This window comes from Hermetia illucens, chromosome 5, assembly GCF_905115235.1.
Source record: "Hermetia illucens chromosome 5, iHerIll2.2.curated.20191125, whole genome shotgun sequence".
Lineage (NCBI taxonomy): Eukaryota > Metazoa > Arthropoda > Insecta > Diptera > Stratiomyidae > Hermetia > Hermetia illucens.
In genome coordinates this window covers 23,608,521-23,629,951 of record NC_051853.1, presented here as the reverse complement: position 1 = coordinate 23,629,951, position 21,431 = coordinate 23,608,521, and the positions used below count along the sequence as shown (strand labels likewise).

Genomic DNA, 21,431 nt, shown 5'->3' with positions numbered 1-21,431 from the left:
ATTGGTAATTAAAGAGAAGGAGCGACGACCCATCGGATGTCGAAAAGTGCGGTAACGGCTAGAGGGGCACATGCTACCTCTGCTCCGGGAAACAACGTTGAATCAGGAAAACCAACAGCGAATCGAGCGGGACCTTTGCGAGTTTGAGCGGAGGCAGAAACCTGGTCGAGGAAGGATATCAAAAGTCTATTATTATAGTTGCAATAGTACAATGGATTGTAAGTACTGTACTTTACTGAAAGTAAAAGATACTTTCCATGTTCCAATTGTAGAATTGAGTAACAAACAACAAAATTCATGTATAATTTGATAAATAAAATAAACGTAACCTTTATTCTTCTCTTCAATAATAAACTATCATTACACTAATACATCATCTGTATAATGTTCTTCAATATCATTTCTCAATCTATTTACATTTTTTTTAATTCATTTCTCTTCATTTATTATTCATCGCATGTAAAAATCATTGTTTTCACTATCGAAACCATGCCGAGCTTTATTACATTTAATACACATCAATTTCATTCCTGACATACATCCTGTACTTCAATATTCACTAAAGTGGTGTTTGTCAAATAAATGAATAAATTAAATCAGTTGGTTGGATTAATAACGATCTGGGAATGACTATTTGATTAGATTTGATTGAGGTTGAATTTCAAAATGGAACTGTTTTCTGTTTACACTTCACTGAGAATATTATTTTCATTTTGGAACTTCCATAAGTGTCATAAGTTCTGTATATTTTATTTGTATTGTATTTCCAATTTTTGGCATAATTTTATATATATCTTTTTCATAATACAATATATTGTTTGTTTTTGTAAATTTTAGTTTTTTCTTCTATTTCCTATTTGAAGGTACATATAGTAGGCTTAAGAGCTTTTCCCCTTGTTTCAGTTTGATTAGAAACTGTTGGCTTTTTTATTATGGAAAAATAAAATACATTTATTGTACATCTGTTGGAAATCTCACATTTTTTTGAGTTATTTCCACTAAATTCATTCTAAAGTGGCTACGGAATTTATATTTTTGGAGTGTAGTATATTTACATTGGTGGTACTGTGATGGGAAAGGAGCGAACATATTTACAAAGCTGACTTCTATTGAATCTCGAATTTTAGTATAAATCAAAGATGTTCACTTGTTCAGTTGTTCAGTTGATCTGATTCTATATTTGTAGAGGTTCCTATTAACTTTGTTTAGTTTCCAAAAACATAGCTGAGCTTTCCTCAAATTGCGCTTCACACTAATTTTATTGTATTTTACTATAAAAACAAACATTTTTTTTATTTGAAAGTGTATATATTTTAAATAAAATAAATTAAATAAAATAAATGAAATAAATAAAATAAATAAAATAAATAAAATAAATAAAATAAATAAAATAAATAAAATAATAAAATAAAAAATAAATAAAATAAATAAAATAAATAAAATAAATAAAATAAATAAAATAAAATAAAATAAAATAAAATAAAATAAATAAAATAATATAAATTAAACAAAATAAATTAAATAAAAAAAAATAATTAAAAATAATTTTTAAATCTTTTAAAAATAATTCACATACTCAATATTTAAAGTCTACGTTGTTAAAAGTAAAGATTTTCAGTTGGCAAATCGTTGATCAAACACATATATTTTCAAATAGTATTTTTATCCAGATGAATCGCAGGAGGAACTCTTTTTACATCTTGGAACATTTTTATGTTTGCACTCTACTAGTGCTTCTGAATTTTCTTTTCTGAAATTGTCAAACAAATTATATGTTTCGGTAGGAAATTCTTGCAGGCATTAAACAAAGATTTCAGTGAGTACTAATTGCAGAAATTATAAGATAAAGATGTGCAAATTTAAACCTACGTATGTACATCCAGATAATATCCTATGGTGATTTCACTTTGAACTCCTACAAGTGCATTTGGAAAACTAGTTTGATAGTATCTCATTTTTAAATTCAAATATTTTTCTGTAGGAACTAAATCCATTGTAAACAAAGAAATCCTGAAAAAATCACTTTAAATGTGAATACAAAAATATTTCTCTCTGTGTACTTTCATATCTACTCCTTTACAATTGTTAATGAATATTCCAACGACATTAATATTTAACCATTCAATATCTATAGTCTTCCTTACAAACTCCCTTAAATGTAACAATATAATCGCACCATCAATTTCCTTTTCGTTTTTGTTAGCTTTCGTTTTTGACTTTTGTAGCATTTTCTCCAATTTTTATTTACATGATACTGGCTTCAGTGAAAATATTAGAAAAAAACCAAATCTTTGGCATGGAAGAAAAACTGAAAAAATAAGCACTTTTTTCACTTCTCATATTGACTTTTGAGCAACTACATAGACAAAGGGACTAGCCAGGATGACTAGTACAGAATAGCCCCATAAGCGGGCATCTCCCTATCTCATACGGCCGTTTGCACAGCATACTCTTTGTATCAAATGCTGGAACGTCCTCCGATAGTACATAATCCTGACGTGGTTGTGTTGTGGATGTGATTCTTTGATCCATTCTTCTCTGATTTGAGTAGTGGTTTTGATTTTAGTGCAACCTGAAATGTTATAAAAGTCATATTAAACTCATGTATAGATCTGGGGTTGAAATATAAAATTAATAATTACAATCTATTTTGATGCTAGGGTTTCAAGTGGAAGACTGCAGCATTGCATTCACCACAGAATCGACTCAGGTACTCATTTGAGTCGACTGGTATCTGACATCCAGTCACGACATCCCTCTCTGGTGAGTTAGACTTGAACTGTTACCTTTCATTACGGCTACTTGTCCTCTAACCAATAAGCTATCTGGACATGATTTTAAAAAACTGAGATCAACTTCAGACGAAATTCTCCACAGATATCTCCACATCAGTAAAGGGTTTGAAAATCAAAGAAAATGAAGAACATTCATCGAAGACTTCAGAGACAGGTTGACTCTGAACCCCACCCTCTACAAATTCTCGTCGATTTCATCTGAAATGCCTTCCTACATCAGTGTTGCTGCAACTGGGTCTACACCCCTGATTCAGCGGTCCCCATGCGAAAAATTACGGTCTACTGAGCCTCCGATCCTGTCTCGCTCCATCGCGCCTTCAACCGGACAATATCCTCAGCCTCCTCAGCAGGTCACGTATCGGAACACAGCCGCTCCACTTTTTGAGATCGTTCCCGTCGCCAACGAAGCTCCACTTCCCACCGTTGCCATATAACCTGGCATTTCATCCATCCATATCAGCGGCCCCGAGCTAAATGTTTCGTCCCCACCTAAGCAGCTCTTTATTTCCAGGCTAGCGTTCGCAACTTCTACGGATGATGTACTGGAGTATATAAAGAGCAAAGGTGGTTTACTTTCTCCTTTGTCCTGCGTCAAACTGACAAAAGACAATAACATCGGCCGGTTGATTGCGTCTTTCAGGTCCATTCGTACGAAGTTGACGTCCTCGGCAACCCTTCTTTTTGGCATGAAGGTGTATTCATGAAGAAATACAAGCACCTCAATTCGCGGGTAAATTTCAGGGCCACCCACCTTCGTCGCTGAGCAATATAACTTCTTCTTCTTTTTCTTCAGCCTTTGTCCCGTTCACAAGCGGGGTCGGCTCGTCGTGATCGGCAATATAACTGGATCCATGTTTACTGTCTGTCTGTTTTATGAGAATATTAGGGGTTTAAGAACCAAGCTGAGGGCCTTCAATTTCTCCGCGCTGGTTCAGCAACATCATGCCATCTGTATCTCCGAAAGCTGGCTGGACCACGCCATATTAAATTCCGAGCTCCCCGAAGGATACTCCACTTTCCGCTGTGACAGTGACCGGGATGCACCTGGTAACTTCCTCCCGTTCATTGGATCTTGTGTATACGTCCCCTGTGCTCGCCCTTCTCACCTGTATGAAGAATTGTTTGACAGTTTGTCTGAACTCCTTACTGTCAGATTCCCTTCCCTCCCTTTCTTCCTATGTGGGTAACTTCCTCATGCTCCTAACAACAACCTATCCCGTTCTTACCTTCTACTTTCTTCCCTTATGAACAAGCAACTAGATGTTAAAGAAACCTCTTTAGTTGTTGTATCGATTATACCAAGGCTTTCGATCGAGTCCCGCATACCTGGCTAATCGATGTCCTACATCTGTATCGCATTGATCCGAAACTAATAAAGTTTGGCAACAGTCATGGAAGGGTGGCATACCATTGAGTTCCCTTTGAGAGAACAAGGATCTTGGAATTCTGCAAGGAATCCATGCTTGAGTTGGTGATCTGAAGGATGCTCTGCTGTCGGAATTCCTGCGATGTGTAAAACTGGTATTCTAATCGAAGGCAATGCACGGTAAACACGCGAATTGTCTTGGACAGCCATTTGTCGAACAGATGGCTGTGTGCTACGGAGATTTTTGCTGAGACGGAGGGGTTCATGTGTGCCATTCAGGACGGCGTGGTCGCCACCCGAGCTTATAAAAATCTCATCATGAAAGAAAGGGTGGAGAACGATCAGTGCAGAATGTGTGGTTCGGGGTTAAAGACATTGGACTATCTCGTTTCTAGCTGCACGGTTATGGCAATGGTGCGATACCATCAGGCATAATGCTGTATGTAAAAGTGATTGATTGCGGGAACATGGTTTACCGATATGAGCCGCAAGCAGTACTTGATAGTTCTGCTTGCAACATGTATGGTGACCGGAAAGTTCTAACTGATCGCTATTCCGCACAACAAGCCTGATGTACTGTAAGCTGGCAAGGCGGGTCACTCCGCGTATATTATTGATGTTGCTATCCCCCATAATAGCAACATTGGATGGAAATACGTGGAGAAGAAGGTGAACTATGAGCCACTAGCTTGGGAAATCAAAGAAAAATTTGGCGTTTCGAGCGGGTGGTTGTAGTTCCCATAATATTGTCAGCTGCAGGTAGTGTATCTAAGTCCTTCACAGCTTCCCTTGATATCCACTGCTTTGAAACAATTAGGCGACGGCGAGCTCTACAACCATAGTCTTATAAAGAGACTTACACTTCGGGGTTGCCAGTGAAAGAAAAAACTGAAACTAATGAAGAGTCGAGATGAAACCATTAAATGGTGCCTGGGTTTCTTCATCTATATGTGCGAGAGATTGAAAGAGACTGTAAGAAGTGGAATGCCTGATTTGTCTGTTTACATGAATATTGGCCCAGGTCGACTATCAGTGGGGCATATAACTATCTCACAGGGTACCTTTGTCTGAGAAACTTTGAAATAGTCGCTCCTTGACGTAGAATAGGAGAATAAATAAGAAAATCTTCTCTGCCTGACAACGGGATCATTGGGGACGGCCGCATCCAGCACCCAGCTGCAATCCCCCACTCAAAAGTACACGGCCATCTGTTCCTTCTTCCCATCAAAAGGAGAAGGTGGTATGGAAATCAGGACGAAGTCGGAAAATTGATCGGAAACGAAGTATTGGGGACGGCCGAGCATAGCACCTTAATAGTTGAATAGTCATTCGCGTTTCAGCTTTTAGCCGACAAGGCCCGTATTGCAGAAACTTAAGGAAGGGTCGTTTACGAAACCACAATGTCATAAGAAATGGGGCCTTACATTGCCCATCATTTGTAATGACTTATTGAAGTGAGCGATGATGGGGAAAAACCATCAGAGTTGGCCGAAGAGAAAACTATTCCAAAAACCTATAAGATGACGTTTATCGCCCTTTTTGTATTTTAGCTTCCAATGTGGTTCGACGTAACTACTAATCCACTCTGATAATGTGTTGGCCCGTCTCATAACTGGTGTTGAGTTTTCTCGCCATTTCCCCGAGGATTATTATTTGGTTTCTTTCCTCCCAGGGATTTTGAACTCTGTCTATGTTGTCAATTATCAAACTCATTCTTGAGCGTCAATCATAGTTATGAATTTTGCAATCGCCCGGAAATTTTAATTAGATTCACCTCATCCTTGGCCTAATCTGGAGTTGAAACGCCTTTCAGTCAATGAAAGGCGTTTTAACTCCAGTTGTTGATTTTGCTTAGGCGTAACGTGTGACCTATCCACTGCTACTACCTATTCCATCTCATCTCATTTGATCAAATTTTCAGTTTGAAATAGTATTACGCGAACATGCTCCTGTAACACGGCACAGACAGAGGCGGACGAAAGCGTGCAGCCTTCGAGCGACAGTGGGGGTTACTTTCCATGTGCCACTCCCATATAGCAACACAGAAAGAAAATTAGCACAAGACAGTCTCTGATCTTAGTGTTGAAATAACTGTATTTCCAGATTTTCGACAATAGAGTGAAAACGGATTTAGCGTTATTGATGCGCTACCCAGCTGAGTGCCACTGTTACCAGAAAACATGCTTCCTAGATATACAAATTGATCGGGGCTTTCGATGTTCTGCAAATAGGGGATGACCCGTCAAAATGAGAAGCTTGGTTTTATTGACGTTTATTTTCAGTCCAAATCAATTCTACCTCAATGGAGCACATGGCATTTAGCGCGATCATATGTCCGGATGGCTCAGTGGTCATAACACTAGGCCGCCGTATTGGAACATGGCAGTTCAAATTTTACTGGCGGTGGATACCAGTCGACTCAGTTGTGAATGAGTATATAAGCCAAACTCTCAAGGGTAATAATCTCCGGGGAGCACAATGCTGAAAACGTTGCTACCTAGAAGGTAGTGCAATCCTGTATAGTGGTACGGTGTTGAATAAAGTGCTCTAGCACACTTCAAGACCGTGATTCATTTGGATTATTATTATATATGCCGTTCTGATAATAGTTATTAGTTTCTCTCGAATGCCCCTCCTGCGTAGATCATGCAAAACACACTTCCTGTTCACACTGTCGTAAGCTTTCTCGAATTCGATGAGGAACAAGTGATGCGGAGACTTAAACTCCGCGTGCTACTCTAATATGATCCATATAGTATGGTTGGGGCCAGTGTAGAAAGATCGGTTAAGCTTTCGAGAACTTTTTTGATTTTTCTCCTGTTTAAAGTAACGTTCCGGATCCGTACATTACGATGACTAGCCATTTCATTCACATGAGGCAGAACGATCACTTACTCAGCTGCTCACTAGGCGTTAGCGTCCCCTACAGGGTCGTAAAATCATCGCGTTCTGCGTCATATACCGCAATAACATATTCGTTTTTGTTATGATGCCTACTGCCCTGAAGTTCTTGGGATTTCGCTCAGTATCGAAGTTCGAGCGCGCCAGCCAGCAATCGAAGCAGTCAATACAGTCTTCAGTTCATCCCGCTCATCAATTTGCTTTCATCATTACGTAGTTAGCGAGGTCTTGTGATACCCATTCGGGACATGACCGACGAACTGCATTCCACCCGAGGAAAGACTTAATGTGGATCGAAATTCTCTAGTGTATTTAGCCTTCGATTTGGAAGACAACTTTCCCAATGTCCAGTAATAGCTGATCATATAATGACCGCTTTAATATTGAACTTGGGGGTGGGAGTTCCACAACCCTATGAGGAGTGGTGTACGCAACACTCAAGCAAACGTAAGCTGCCATCGGATGATCATTCCTTTCGAGGCCCATGTCAACGCCTCACTTTATACGTATATCCAGGAGACAGCTCCTAAATCTACGGCTGATCGTTAAGTGGTAAGTTTCAACCAAACAGACTCCCACCCTCCCACCCCCATAACGATGAGCTGGGTAACTAACAAATTCGATGAAGAAATGTTCAAGGAGGTACTTCTAGATGACACATTATTATCGGGAAGCGCACAAGAAAAAGCTTTACAGGTCGGGGAAAAATTACAGCGGGCATGCGATGCCTCTATGCCACGGCGTAGCGCTTTCCGAAGACGAAATCCCAATTTCTGGTGGAATTCAGAAATTGAGGAATGTCGGAAAAACTGCCTCAGAGCTAGGAGATGCTCCCAGCGCAGAAGAAATCAACCTGAATTCGTTGAGCTACACATGCAAGAACCCGAGAAAAAAATTGCAAGTAGCTATCACGAAGAGCAAATCCGAACATTTCAAGCGGATATATACCGAAGCTGATTCTGATCCATGGGGTGGCGCCTACAGGTCTGTAATGTCATCACTGAAAGGCAAGCGCTCCCCACCGATTACCTGTCCAAAATTACTACAAAATATACTGAACACTCTCTTCCCAGAGGATGTGAACTACACAAATCTGCCCAACGTTCATGTAAACCCAGACGAAATTCCTGAAGTGGTAGAAGAGGAAATTTTTGATGCAGCAAGGAAATTCGCTGAAAATAAGACCCCAGGGCCAGATGAAATTCTGAATATCGCCCTGAAAGTGGCGACCAGGTCAGCACCAGGTACGTTTGCCAAAGTTTTTACGGCATGCCTTAGAGAAGGAGAATTCCCCGAGCAATGGAAACTGCAAAAGTTGATACTTATTCCGAAGCAGGTAAACCATTGGGAGACCCCTCCTCATATCGACTGATTTGTTTGGTCAATACCATTGGTAAACTATTTGAACGAGTATTATACAACAGGCTGCTCGCTGTTGCGGAAAAGGAAGGAGGCCTATCCGATAAGCAATTTGGGTTTCGTAAGGGGAGATCAACCATCGATGCAATCAACATGGTGACTGGCCTGGCTCGCGCTGCAATACAAGATGACAAATGCTGCGCAGTGATGACACTCGATGTAAAAAATGCATTCAACACTGCAAAGTGGACGAAAATCGTAGAGGCTCTAACCAAACTACAGGCTCCAAAGTACATTGTACGCATCGTTGTTGCATTTCTTCTTGGAACAAGATTATATTGCGACTCGGACGATGGAGAGAAATTATTCCCAATGTCGTGCGGCGTACCACAGGGGTCTGTCTTAGGTCCCTTACTGTGGTTAGTTATGTACAAAGGAGTGCTGACGCTACGCCTTCCTAACGGCGTGGCAACCATGGGCTTTGCGGACGATATCGGGGTAACAGTAGTTGCAAAACGCTTAGACGAGATCGAAATCTACGCAAATGAAGCGATATGGGAGATCAATTCCTGGTCGAAAAGGTCCGGTCTATCACTTGCTGAACATAAAACGGAACTAGTGCTAATCAGCAAAAGAAGGAAAGACATGACCGTGAAAATTAAAGTTGGTGAAAAAACAATTTACTCCCAAGAGTCGCTTAAATATTTGGGAGTAATGATTGACAAAAGACTCAACTTTAAAAAACACATTGAGTGCGCTGCAACTAAAGCATCTTCCATCGCTGTAACGATCTCGAGGATACTATCGAACATTGGTGGACCAAGACAAAACCGACGTCGTCTTATTTCAGGGGTAGTTAGTTCCGTGCTACTCTACGCAGCTCCAGTTTGGTCCACCGTTCTGGAAAACAAATCAAACTGCGGAAAACTAGGAATGGCGTATCAACTGAGTGCACTCCGCTTATCGAACGACATCAGAAGAAGCAGCATATGTACTGGCAGAAACAATCCCCATAGACATATTGGCGGATGAAGGTCGGCGTTTCTACGACAAAATGTATGCAATCGTTGAGTCTATTGTACTTCAAGGGAGCGAACAATAATGCGCCGCAGTTAAGAACTGATCCAGCCCCACGATGCATTGCTTATAGCAGTCCCGTGGGGAGAGGGGAAGAAGAAGGAGGTGGTTTTAGTGAGTAGAAGTCTCCCATAACTGTATGGCAGGAGCCAGCAGTAGGTTTTGAACCTTTCCACCTTCCAACGACGAAAAAAAAGACTCCCACCCTTATAAAATGTCCAAGCAAGGTATTATCAGAGTCCACCTTGGCATTCAGATCACCCATCACAATGTCACGTTTGGTAAGCCTCTCCTGAACTGCTTGTAATTGCTTGTAGAATACATCCGTCTCCATTATATTGGAAGTCTCTGCTGGTGCATAGCCCTGTACAGTTGTGATCCTCCTCAGCCTTTATCGGAATCTTGCAGTCAGAAGTCTGTTAGAAACCGGCTTCCAGGTGCAGACAACACACGCCTTGCGGTAGCCGCCAGAAGTAGTCCGACACAGAATTGGCGTCTGCTAACACTTGGCTTTTCATTGATAAAAAGCGTCAATTCAAATTTTTAATTAAATATGTCCAAAATAACAGCAATGTAACTTTAGGTGTTATTATTTTCGCTACTCTGTCCTGTGAAATTAATCACCAAAACTTATAAGTGGATAGTGGAAGAATGCAAATTATTTGAATTTCGTTGATGATTCTTTCATCTTCTCGCTTTTCCACCACTCTTCCAAGGATGGATCCCTTTTCTCTTGAAACTTTACATTTCAGTTAAGATCCAATTGAAGTTTATCTTAAATGTGCTTCAAATATACTTTAACTTTTATCAGAATATGCCAAGATGTTCCCCTATCTTCCACTATCTTGAGGTAGCACATTTTGGAGTTAAATATTTCAATTTTGAGAGAAATCTAAATTTCCAATTTTCGTTACAACTTTTAAGCACACAAGTCCGCAAGTGTTTGAGAAAGTATCTCAATTTAAAAGTACTTACATCATTTTTGCGTTTGCATATCGGATTACTAAACCACGGCCATTTGAAAGTCCTAATTAACGTATTGCGGAAGTCTTCACTAAACAAGCAATAGATATAAAATGTTATAGAATAATTTGTCAGTTCCAATAGGTTGGCTAGGGCTCGAAACACCTACAAAGATATCAAAAAACAAAGATTAAGATTTCAAATGTTGACCAAACACTGTGCTCGTCATATTTCCCCCGTGTGGGAGTGAAAACTCACCTGGAAAGAATAACTCGATAAATTTTCCCGCGACAACGTCACGTGTAAAATTGCCATCGGCGATACACAGACAAGAAACAAAATTGATGTGCTACCTGGAAAACAGACAAACAAAAGGACACACAGAAAGAAAATTACATTTTTGAAATATTGTGATATGAATTGTTGTTGATGAGGAAGCGTTGTGCCTACCACGCTAGACATTTGTCATTTCTTATTTATTTTTGGCATTTCATCTGTTGTTTCTTCATTTCTTCAATCCCGAAAAGTTATCACATCCTGCGACTTACCTAGAAGAAGTGTAAGACGTCGTTCTTCTGCGAATTTTCTGGGATCATCTTCCTTAAAGCACGAATTTCGTGACAGAGTCATACGTCGTCTCCGCTCGCATGTTTGACGGTACACCATCATTATCCTTAAATTGAATCCTGCTATCAGTACGGTTGGTACGAGTTTAAATATCACCTCGAGAATCACTTTGTATACCTAAAATGAAATGGTAGGATTGATGTCGTTAAGTTGAGTAGCGAATAGCATTCTCCTTTTGTCAAAGAACAAAAGGTAAAAAGATTTTCGATGTTCGGGAATGGAAAGAATGAGGCAAAGGATACAAATGGCACCCATTTGAAGATATAGTGGAATAAATTTGGTCTCATTTGCAGTAATTTTTCATTACTTGCTCTTATTCTACTCAGAATTTATTTCAAAATGGTATATTGGGAACTGAATGCACTCTATGGAATTCCTTGGAGGTAGAATACACATGTATAATGATTGCTACACAACTAGAAAGCATGCTATTGTTTTTTTTTAGAATGCTGGGAGTCCTGAATTCGCACCCACTTGATGACTGACCGGACCACATGGGAAGCAACTTACCATACTTCCTCAATTCTAGTCCACAGACTCCTCTTTTTTGCGTTAAACACCCAAGTTTTTCAAAAAAATTGACTGACGGTTTCGTCCAGGGCAGAGGCAACTCATCAGACGTTGCCTCATCTCTGCCCTGGGAGCAGTGTGATCGAAGGTAAGGACAGCTGGTAACCGCTCCATTTATATTTAATTGATTAACCTATCAGGCTTGCAACCTTGGTTTTGTAGGTTTGTTAGGTCTGTCACAGGCACCTTTCTTCAAAACGGCTAAGCCGATCCGAACGAAACTTGGTGGACAGATGGGAACTATGAAATCCCAGTGAGTGACATAAACTTAGTTTAAAGGGGGGCGTAAAATAAAATGCAGTCATGAGGGTATCAAACGAAAGACCTCGATTCCTCGGTACTTTTCGAAACTGATAGTAGTTTTGACGTAAGTGCATACTTAAAGTGAGGCAGGACTCATTTTCGGAAACTACCCAACGCAAAAATATGGGGTGGTGTGCTTGTACCAACTCAAACGAACTTATTAATAGTATAATACCAACTTTTTGAAATTGCGTGGAAAACACTTCTTAAGTTCATTTCAGAAGTACCCGCGGCAGCTTAGAGGACAATATCGCGCATAATACTGTCAACTTTCACGGATATCTGACTATTACTATCAAAGTTCTAGCAATTCAAACTTTTAATTTCCCATAAATTTACTGCCGGACACGCCATGTAAATAAGATAGGAGTACTAAATTGAACCGGTGATTTTAACTCCGCGCACTACTCCATAACGGTTTGGAGAGTGCTAATATGCTCGGTGCAGGAGAATCTAGACCGGAAGCCTGTTTTCTTCCATCAAGATTTTGAGATGTTCTTTGATGTGTTCCAGGATGATTTGAAGAATTCAGAAAGTGTCTAAATATTCCTACAATTGTTGCTATTAAAATGGGTGCCTTTCTCCGAAATCTTAACTAACATGCCATTCTTCCACAAATTGTGAAAGATTTCCAGTGTGAGTGGGCAATGGTGACAAAACCATAAAGAATAGCCAGAGAAGACAAAGAGCGGATAGCTATCCCAAAACTTAAAAAAAGTTGACAAAACTGACCGTGAATGTGCGCCTGCAAATAAGGCAGCTGCACCGAAGTGCTTGTTTGCCTCTTTATTAACATCATTTTGTTCCCTTTGCTTTGGATGAATTATTTGGATTATCTTGTAGTTAATTACTTTTGCTTATTTCAATAACATAAACATGTCTCATAAACCAGATCACTGATCACGCAGCCAATGTCGCCTTCTTACTTCCGCGTTCGGCGTTCGCAGGCTGAGATCTGATCACCACAATCTTTTCCAAATGGTATTTTAAGGAGCAGTGCCTCGTTAGAAGCCCTACTAGGGTTTCATGTCCCACTTCTTAAGGAACAACATAAATGGGGCTCTAGCGACCCGAGGTTCTTCCGCAAGGATTTCCGCCAGCCAAAAAAAGAGTTCAAATTTCTCCACTCGGGTGCGTAAATCCTTGGAATTTCACCCTTCAGAGTAGACTTGAGAGTGGACGGCAGGATGCAAAAAGCTAGTTCTGGTCCTACCATTGGGGATCTTACGGCGAGCCAGCCTATTAGCCTCCTAATTACTTGCGATGTTTGAGTGCCCCGGCACCCATATCAGAAGTGTTACGTTCAGTCGGCCAAGTTTCAGCAGCACCTAATGACACTGGCTTGATGTGTCGTTGCTGTTTAATGCTGATAATGCTGCCCGACTATCGAAACAGATTCGAATGGTGCAATCCCTGCAATTTTGTCGCAGACATTCTTCTCCTGCCAATGAAATGGCATACATCTCCGCCTGGAGTATGGATGTCATTTTTCCGAGGGACCGAGCCAGTTTCATAATCAGATTCCCCGAGAACACGCCTCCACTCGATTCGCCTTTCCACGCTCCAATGGCATCGAGTCTATATGCGTCGACGGATCCTCTCCGCTTCACCGTCAAATGAATGAGGGGTAGACTTAGGATAGCTTCAAGTGTCGCAGGCGTCGTAGTACTCATTGCTCCTGTAGTAAATTTTTATAGCAGGCGTGTCCACGAAGATAGGAATAATACTTGTCACAGGCTTGACGATAGATCTAAATCCTATAACTTATACGGATTTAACGGCAGATTTGGACCTGATTATATGTACATTTATGAATACTCGGCTAATGGGGACTCACCTTTAGGATAAGAGAGATAATAGCTCAATATCGTCTCAGCGAATTATGTCTATATTATTGCGGCATCCTGGGAGCTGGTATTTGAGGGCAGATCAACATCTTTGCTCATTAACCAGTTCTTGTTCCACTTGGAGGCTTTGATACACTAAACTCTACAGGGAGATTTTGGTCTGCTGTTCAAAGATAGATCAGCAGATTGATACAGGGACTACCATTAGTCGTTAGGCTGCATCGAGTGGATCTCTTCCCGTAAGGCTCCTTGTTAGTAGTCTAAGGAGTCACTAGCTGGGGCATCCTTGAACTTAACTTGAAAGCACGTAAACTCTATTCGAAGATTTCGACAGCTACTATATATCTGTGCGTTTGCTAGCCAATAGGCTAGGTATTTCCTTAAATGAAGAAAAATCCGTGGATTTGCTGTGCCATGGACGGAGACCTGATGTTTTGTGGCAACTTCTCTACTTTCCAGCTGGTACGAACAGCGAGCACCAATTGCGCAGCTAATCTTCTTCTTGGCCCCACGAACGTAGGAGCCCACCCTACGTTTGTGGCCATCAGAACAGCTGAAGTGATAAAATCGAACAGCTTCTTTTCTCTAGGATTGGATTTGCTATTGCCCCAACAAATATGCTGGGCGTTCGCATCACAACCTATTAAAGGTTCAAGCCCACTAGATTTTGCATACGCTACTAGATCCTTTAGTTGTTGCATCCGCGGAGCACACAAAAAATCATATGGCTATTTTCTATGTGTTTCCTTGTAAGAATGCAGTTCAAAGGATTCATATATTTTGGGATATCCTACGGGCTTCCTACTTGAATATCTAAGATGTAACACTTCGCTCTGGGAACTGTGAATTCATTACGAATATTATCACGTCATTTTGTCTAAGGTCTTAGGTTTAATTGGTATTTCTTCCGATAAGACGTATTAAAATCAATACCAAATGAACTCCTATAAGTGGTTGCCGGACAGAGGTTCAAAAAATGCGTTTTCTCTGAATATTTTTGGATGCTATTTAAGTCTCAGTGAAACCGGAGTGGAGCTTTAAACTTTATTTAACGTTTTATTATTATTTGTATAAATGGTGGCGATCAATTAGATCAGCATTTATTTTCTTAAAATAATTTAATTTTTTAATGTTGGAAGCCTTCGTGGAGGCATATCATAGCACACTTTCATATAAATGTATCTTATCCAGTAGTTAGAATTTGAGGGTCGAAATTCTTTCAAGATATAGTAGCAAACGCAACAACAGGAGGACTCACGTGCTGGATCAAGAATATGTTGACCTGAACTATGAAGACTACACTATTAATGTTTCCTGTGATCCGATATTTAATGGCATTCGGACATCTCAGCCCATTGAATAGTTGATTATGAAAAATTGGACGAAATCAACCCTACAAGATGCAGTCCTCTTTTGTGGCCAACAGCGCTAGATTGATAATGGAGGTACCATCAATTTGTCGAACAAATAAAATTTACCCCATTTCATCAGATTCTACTTCTTCAGTTTTCCGAGCCATTATTAAAATATCCTTAAGATGATGCAAGATCAGAAGGAAGGTCCATCGAAGGGCTTAGCTAGCTGCCATGAGGCAGTACTTCGTTTAGCTGATCGGTTTGAACCTTCCTCAAAGGATAGTAAAGGCGCTACCTCATGGATTAAGACCACCATTTTGTTTAGTAACGTGGGAACTGTGAGTTATTGCTGTTCTAGTGAGGTTGGAGGGAGTTGAGTATAAGATGTTTCTTCTTCTTTTTCTTCAGTCTTTGTCCCGTTCACAAGCGGGGTCGGCTCGTCGTGATCGGCTTTGCCATTTGGCTCTATCGAATGCCTGATCTGGATGCAATCTCGAAGCTTTCAAATCCCCATCAGCGTATCAAGCCACCGTTGCTTAGGTCTGCCTTTTGGTCGTTTACCATCGACTTCGATGTTCAGACCAATCTTTGCAAGTGAATTCTCGTTTGCACGAATTGCGTGACCATACCATCGAAGACGCCTCTCTCGCAACTTTTCCACGATCGGTGCAACCCCATAACGATCGCGGATATCCTCATTTCGGATGTGATCTAAACGTGTGACGCCACTAGTCCAACGTAGCATCTTCGTCTTCATTACCGCAAGACGCCGTTCATTGTCTTTTATGGTCGGCCAACACTCAGAACCATAGAGAGCGACTGGACGGACGACATTGCGGTAAATTTTAGATTTGAGACGTTCGTTGATACGTCGATCACAAAGGACACCGGTTGTGGAACGCCAGTTCATCCAGGTTGCGTTAATGCGTGAAGCAATTTCATAACGCAGCTCTCCATTGGCTGATAGCGTTGGCCCGAGGTATTTAAATCGCTCAGTTCTGGGCAGATCACTGCCGCTGACAGTGATTGTGCCTGTTTCATGGGGATCGGTCGTCAAAAATTCAGTTTTGTTTAAATTCAATCTGAGACCGTGTTGCATGAGGCGATCAGTCCATTTTTGAACAAGTTGCTCGAGATCATTTTTGCTATCAGATGCTAGGAAAACATCATCTGCATAAAGCAGTGTATAGGGCGCTGGACGTTGGATATCCCGTGTGACGGTGTCCATAACAAGGACAAAGAGGAGTGGTGAGAGGTTTCTCTTAGTGGAATTGTGGGTAGACTGGAATTCTTATTGAGACTGCATATGTGACAGTATCCTAACAATACGACAATATGAAGAAGTTAGAGAACCAACCCTTTCCTTCCTTTTCCGAACAGTTTTTTGTATTACCAAAAGAAAACGGATACTCTCGCACCCCTTGACACCTCTAATTAGTTAATAACCTTTAGCAATAGAACAGTCATAAATTATAAATGGATAATTTTGCCAGGTAAAGACAATCGTTCATTTGTAAATATCGCGGAATCCAACGAAAGGATTCATGGTGACTTCCAGTTCATTTTTATGCAACTGGATTTTACCAATTAACAAATAATTTCCATAACTTACCGAATAAAATAATGATCGTAGAAATTCCTCATTATCTTTCCTATAAAATACTATTGTGCCATTTTCCAGGAGGCATCGAACTATCACTCCTCGAAAAATGCTTGGCAAATATATAATGAACGTAACTACAGGTATGAACACAACCGTTGCGCTGAAATTAAAAGGAAGCATCTCCTTGAATGTTTCATCCAAACACGTTAGCAAATCTTAACTAGTATTAGGGACCTCTTGTCAAGAAAAAAATATAATTGTTATAAACGGTACAAAACTCACACCTTGGAGGACCCATAAATGGACGAACGTATCCTGGATGACAAACTGACACGTATCTTTCGATAGTGAGTGTAAGCAGCATCAGAACTCCGACTCCTGTTGAATTTTAACGAAACATATCTTTAAGCTCTACTTTTAGTTACAAACCATTTGTTGGTGAAGAAAGTTTCAGGATAACGAAAGTGAAAGGACATTTACTTACCCAAGCATCCGTTGCCGAGGAAAAGCTCCAAATGTGCTGAGTAAAAAGCAGGCGCAAGGTCTTGCCATCTACCTTTGTCCTTATGAACTAGCATCCGAATACCGAACGGAATTGCAAAAATTATAGCTAAAAGTGCCGCGGCTGAATATCCTGGAAGCAAAGATAAAAACCAATGTTTAGTATGGAGATTGAGAAGCTTTAGTGATTTGAATGTATTAGATACTTTATAAAGTTGGTGCAAACTAAGTAATCTGGAAAGTTAATAAACAGACAACTGCCTAAGACAGAGGTACTTATTGCAGGATATAAATAATCTTTAAGATGGTATAAAGTACAATTTTGTATCTACATTAGTTTCTCTGTTCAAAAGCAGATATAAGATATAATTTTGTGCTTTCGTGTAAGCTCAGTTTCGTAACTTTTTCGAAGATAGGTTCATTTGGTGATACCAACCATGAACTCCCCTTATTCCCGAAGTAGTTTCCAGTAAGGACATTCCGGGTTTTTCTTTGCCCTTTGATGTTTAGTTGGATTAAAGCAGAATAGATGTGCTATGTAAAGTTACCCCATCCATCAAAATATTCTCACTGGATGGTCAACCGGAAAATTATGGTAAAAAATAGCCCTCCTGAGGTTGTTTGATTTTTGACACCACCCATATAAACTTGGCTGACTTTAGCTCCCCTGGGCTTTTTCTCAGGATAACAAAAAGACGACAAGGGTGAAATACGTTAACACTGACTTCTGAGGCTTGTATTTCACCAAGTACATAGATTGATTTATGGATATTACTAGGATGGAAAAAAGCAGGGGAAGCAGGTTGTGAATTCAGCAATAAAATTCGAAAATGTCTGGTATATGTATTAAAAAAATGCATGGATTGTTGGGTTAGACCAAATCATTTCTATCTCAGCAGGAAGGACTTACTCCTTATTCTGTTCCGTTCCGTTCTCATTCCCAATATGCTTGAATTTGATAGGAGTGGCTTAATTTTCCATTTAACATTGGGGCAGTTACTTAAAATCTATGGAAGAAATATCATTTAGATGTTTATCGGAATCGTTTTGACTAACCTTAAGTCCGAACTAGGTTATTTGTATCCTAAATATAATTCGTGGAATTCCCCCCTCCCCCTCTTAAGAACGCAACGTTGATCGATGTTATTCATTGCATGCTATGGCCTTTCTCTTTTCTGAGAAAAGTGCATGTGGTGGACAGACACATGGGAACCTATATATGAGTAGTTGCCAGATCCTCCACCAGGCGCATCCCTTCGGGTGGATAAGGAAACTCCCACAGTGATACGAACATGCACTTGTACGTATTTGGAGGTCTGCGAGCGGATAAAATTAATAATCGTTGGCAGCACAACTCAATTGAATATGGGCCTTGAAGAGTGAGTGAAGAGTTCAAGGTCATAATGGTATACTGTAGAAGGCAATATGGTCACCATTGCGCTCGTCCGAGATAATTACCCAAATTTAACTCCAATATTAGTTCACCGTTGAGTCGACTTGAGTCATGATATAAATCCCTCTGCCAGTGAGATTTAAATGGCAACTCCCCCAACTAAGACCGGATAGGTGGAAGGAGCCGCCTACCCACGGATCAAAATCGTGATGAGAAGGATGCTCAGAACAAAAAACCAAAATTCACTGCGATGTCAAGAGTGGTTGGTAACTGCGTGCTAGGCGCACATCCACGCATCGGTGGCTGACGCAAGCTGATACAGCCACCATCTGTATCGCCTTGTAAACGGATTTGCTTCGAGCACGTATGAGTGAGACGCCTGAGCAGCGTTATGACTGGTTGGTTGTGGTGAAGGTTCCTTACTCATATTCGAAACCGACACTCCAGAAATGGATGACCCGCGGAAAATCTGAGCAAACTGTTTGTAACAATCTAATGCAAGTAGCACTCTCTATACTAGGGCTTAAAACTTACGAGTGCACCGTCTGAATTTAAAATTGGGCTCACAAATGAAATCCAAGAAGATAGAAGCAAATACTTGGACAATGGGGAAGCCAACGAAAGATTAAGGAAGATCGGACGATAAGCGGCCTTGGAAACAATGTCACAAGAAACAGAAAACGAAAGGGGAGCCGCTCCTAGAGTTTCGGAAGACGATTATAAGTGAACCATAAACAGAAAAAAGGGGCGGGGTATGGCCACCGATAAAATGATCGCTTAATAGGTTGTTGATTGTTGGTATAGATGAGTCTCAAAGGACAATTTCCTTTCGTTGATATTTAGTAGTTTTCTCTGGTTATTTCGCTACGGTAGTTCTACGTCATCTGTTATTGTCAAATGTCCTTCTTCAATAATGTCCATGCCAACCGCTGATTTCATTCTATTTGATTTTCGTCTCTCGCCGTATTCCATTTCTTTTATGTCCTCTTGAACCCTCGTGGTGAAGAACGTTTGATATAGAGTGCGTAAAGTCGTATATGAGATATGGTATATCAGTCTGGAATCGTCTAACAATTAGACATCTGTAGTCGCCGCAAGGTCTTCATTCGCCATTGGGTTTAGGTACCATGTGAAGTGGCGAAGACCAACAACTATCGAACTCTTTCACCTAACTGCGAGCGTCTGCGGTGGTCATGGACGCATTTTAGAGAAAAATGGGGAGCCAGTAGTGTTAATGTAGTGCTGAACATCATGCTTAACCGGCTTAGAGACACTACGCTCCGTAGTGATGTTGCGGTATTTTTGAAGAATTGCGAGAATACGTGCTTCGACAACGTCTTCAAAAACAATGTAAAGAGTGCTGGGTGAGCACGATGAGATTTTTCCTGATGATGGAAGTCGTGGGATCAATGAGCTATTATGGATGTCCACTAGCAAACCATAGAGGCACAGAAGCGCCGACAAAACGTTGGTCGAAGTCTTAAACATAAGTCCACTTGCCTGTAGTCATTCGGGTAGATTGACGAAGAATTTGCTGCCGCGAGTTTCCAGGATTGTGGTATTAAATTGTTATCGCGGGATACGGGAAAACCGAGACTTCAGCGCCTGTATAGACAAGCTAGTTGCACCGACTCAAGGGGTCGCAGCTTGTGAGGTGATGTGGTGCTGCATTTCGGATAGCAGTCGCCAGAACTACCGTCAAGTCTGCTTTATTTGGTGAGAAATTTAAGGGGCTGGTACACTTTGTAGTCTTTTAAGCGAACTTACTACTACCGTATGCCCATCATGCCCCGTCACCGACGTAGACCCAGTTGAATATTAGGTACCCGCAGAGTGGCTCAAGGATTGGTTCTAGCTCCATTACTAAGGAACTTGATATGTGACTATGTGTTACGACCCAAACTACTGCGACTAGCTGTCCGTATTGAGTATTCTGACGAAATCGCAGTTGCGATAGTAAATAAACTTCTTGAGAGTGTTGTCTGGGCATATTAGGTTTCGGTAAGGCTGTTATAACATAGGCGAGAGTTAGCGTAATACAAAATTGAAGCTCACGAGGCTATAGTCGGAATATGACAGAAATTCTAATATTTCGTGTGCGACCGCATGTAATAGAATCAATCGTCATTATCAACGGCGCAACAACCGGTATCCGTTCTAGGCCTGCCTTAATAAGGAGACTCCAGACATTCCCGTTTTGCTCCAAGGTCCTCCAATTCGGTATCACTAAATGTTGTGTGACGTCTTGACCTACGCCATCGCTCCATCTCAGGCAGGGTATGGCTCATCTTCTTTTTCTACCATAGATATTGCCCATATAGACTTTCCGAGTTGGATCATCCTCATCCGTACAGATTAAGTGACCCGCCCACCGTAACCTATTGAGCCGGATTTTATTCACAACCTGACGGTCATGGTATCACTCATTGATTTCGTCGTTATGTAGGCTACGGAAAATAGAGTCAATGCTATTCATAAAATAAGTTACGCTGGATCTTCGTTTATCCCTCATAGAATACTTTATCTACACAAGTGGGAAAGCAAGGAAAGTTGTAGCTGTCCTAACTGGCATGACGCCTAACATTAGAGGAACCAAACCACCGAGAAAGCTTTTGTTAGCTAGAGCCATTTTGCTGTAGGCAGCACCAATTTAGAAGAAGGCTCTTTATTTGAAGGCGTATAGGAGGAAATTATCTCAGTGTATCATCGAAGTGCGCTAAGAGTCGCTAGCGCATTCCAACCAGGCTCAGATGAAGCAGTTTCCATATTTG

At 40.8% G+C, this 21,431-nt stretch overlaps 1 protein-coding gene across 2 annotated transcripts in view; it reads right to left on the bottom strand.

The window, feature by feature from the left end:
- Window positions 1-1,869: 1,869 nt before the first annotated feature.
- The window catches only part of LOC119658475 (probable G-protein coupled receptor B0563.6), a 167,831-nt gene continuing 148,269 nt past the window's right edge, over window positions 1,870-21,431 (bottom strand). For both annotated transcript variants that reach the window (XM_038065912.1, XM_038065911.1), the window contains exons 4-10: window positions 17,251-17,400; window positions 17,051-17,144; window positions 16,776-16,926; window positions 11,010-11,205; window positions 10,720-10,814; window positions 10,474-10,626; window positions 1,870-2,572 (exon numbers count right to left, since the gene is read on the bottom strand). In XM_038065912.1, the coding sequence (XP_037921840.1) occupies window positions 2,459-2,572; window positions 10,474-10,626; window positions 10,720-10,814; window positions 11,010-11,205; window positions 16,776-16,926; window positions 17,051-17,144; window positions 17,251-17,400 (953 nt within the window). In that variant the 3' untranslated portion in view covers window positions 1,870-2,458. The remainder of the gene's footprint in view (window positions 2,573-10,473; window positions 10,627-10,719; window positions 10,815-11,009; window positions 11,206-16,775; window positions 16,927-17,050; window positions 17,145-17,250; window positions 17,401-21,431) is intronic.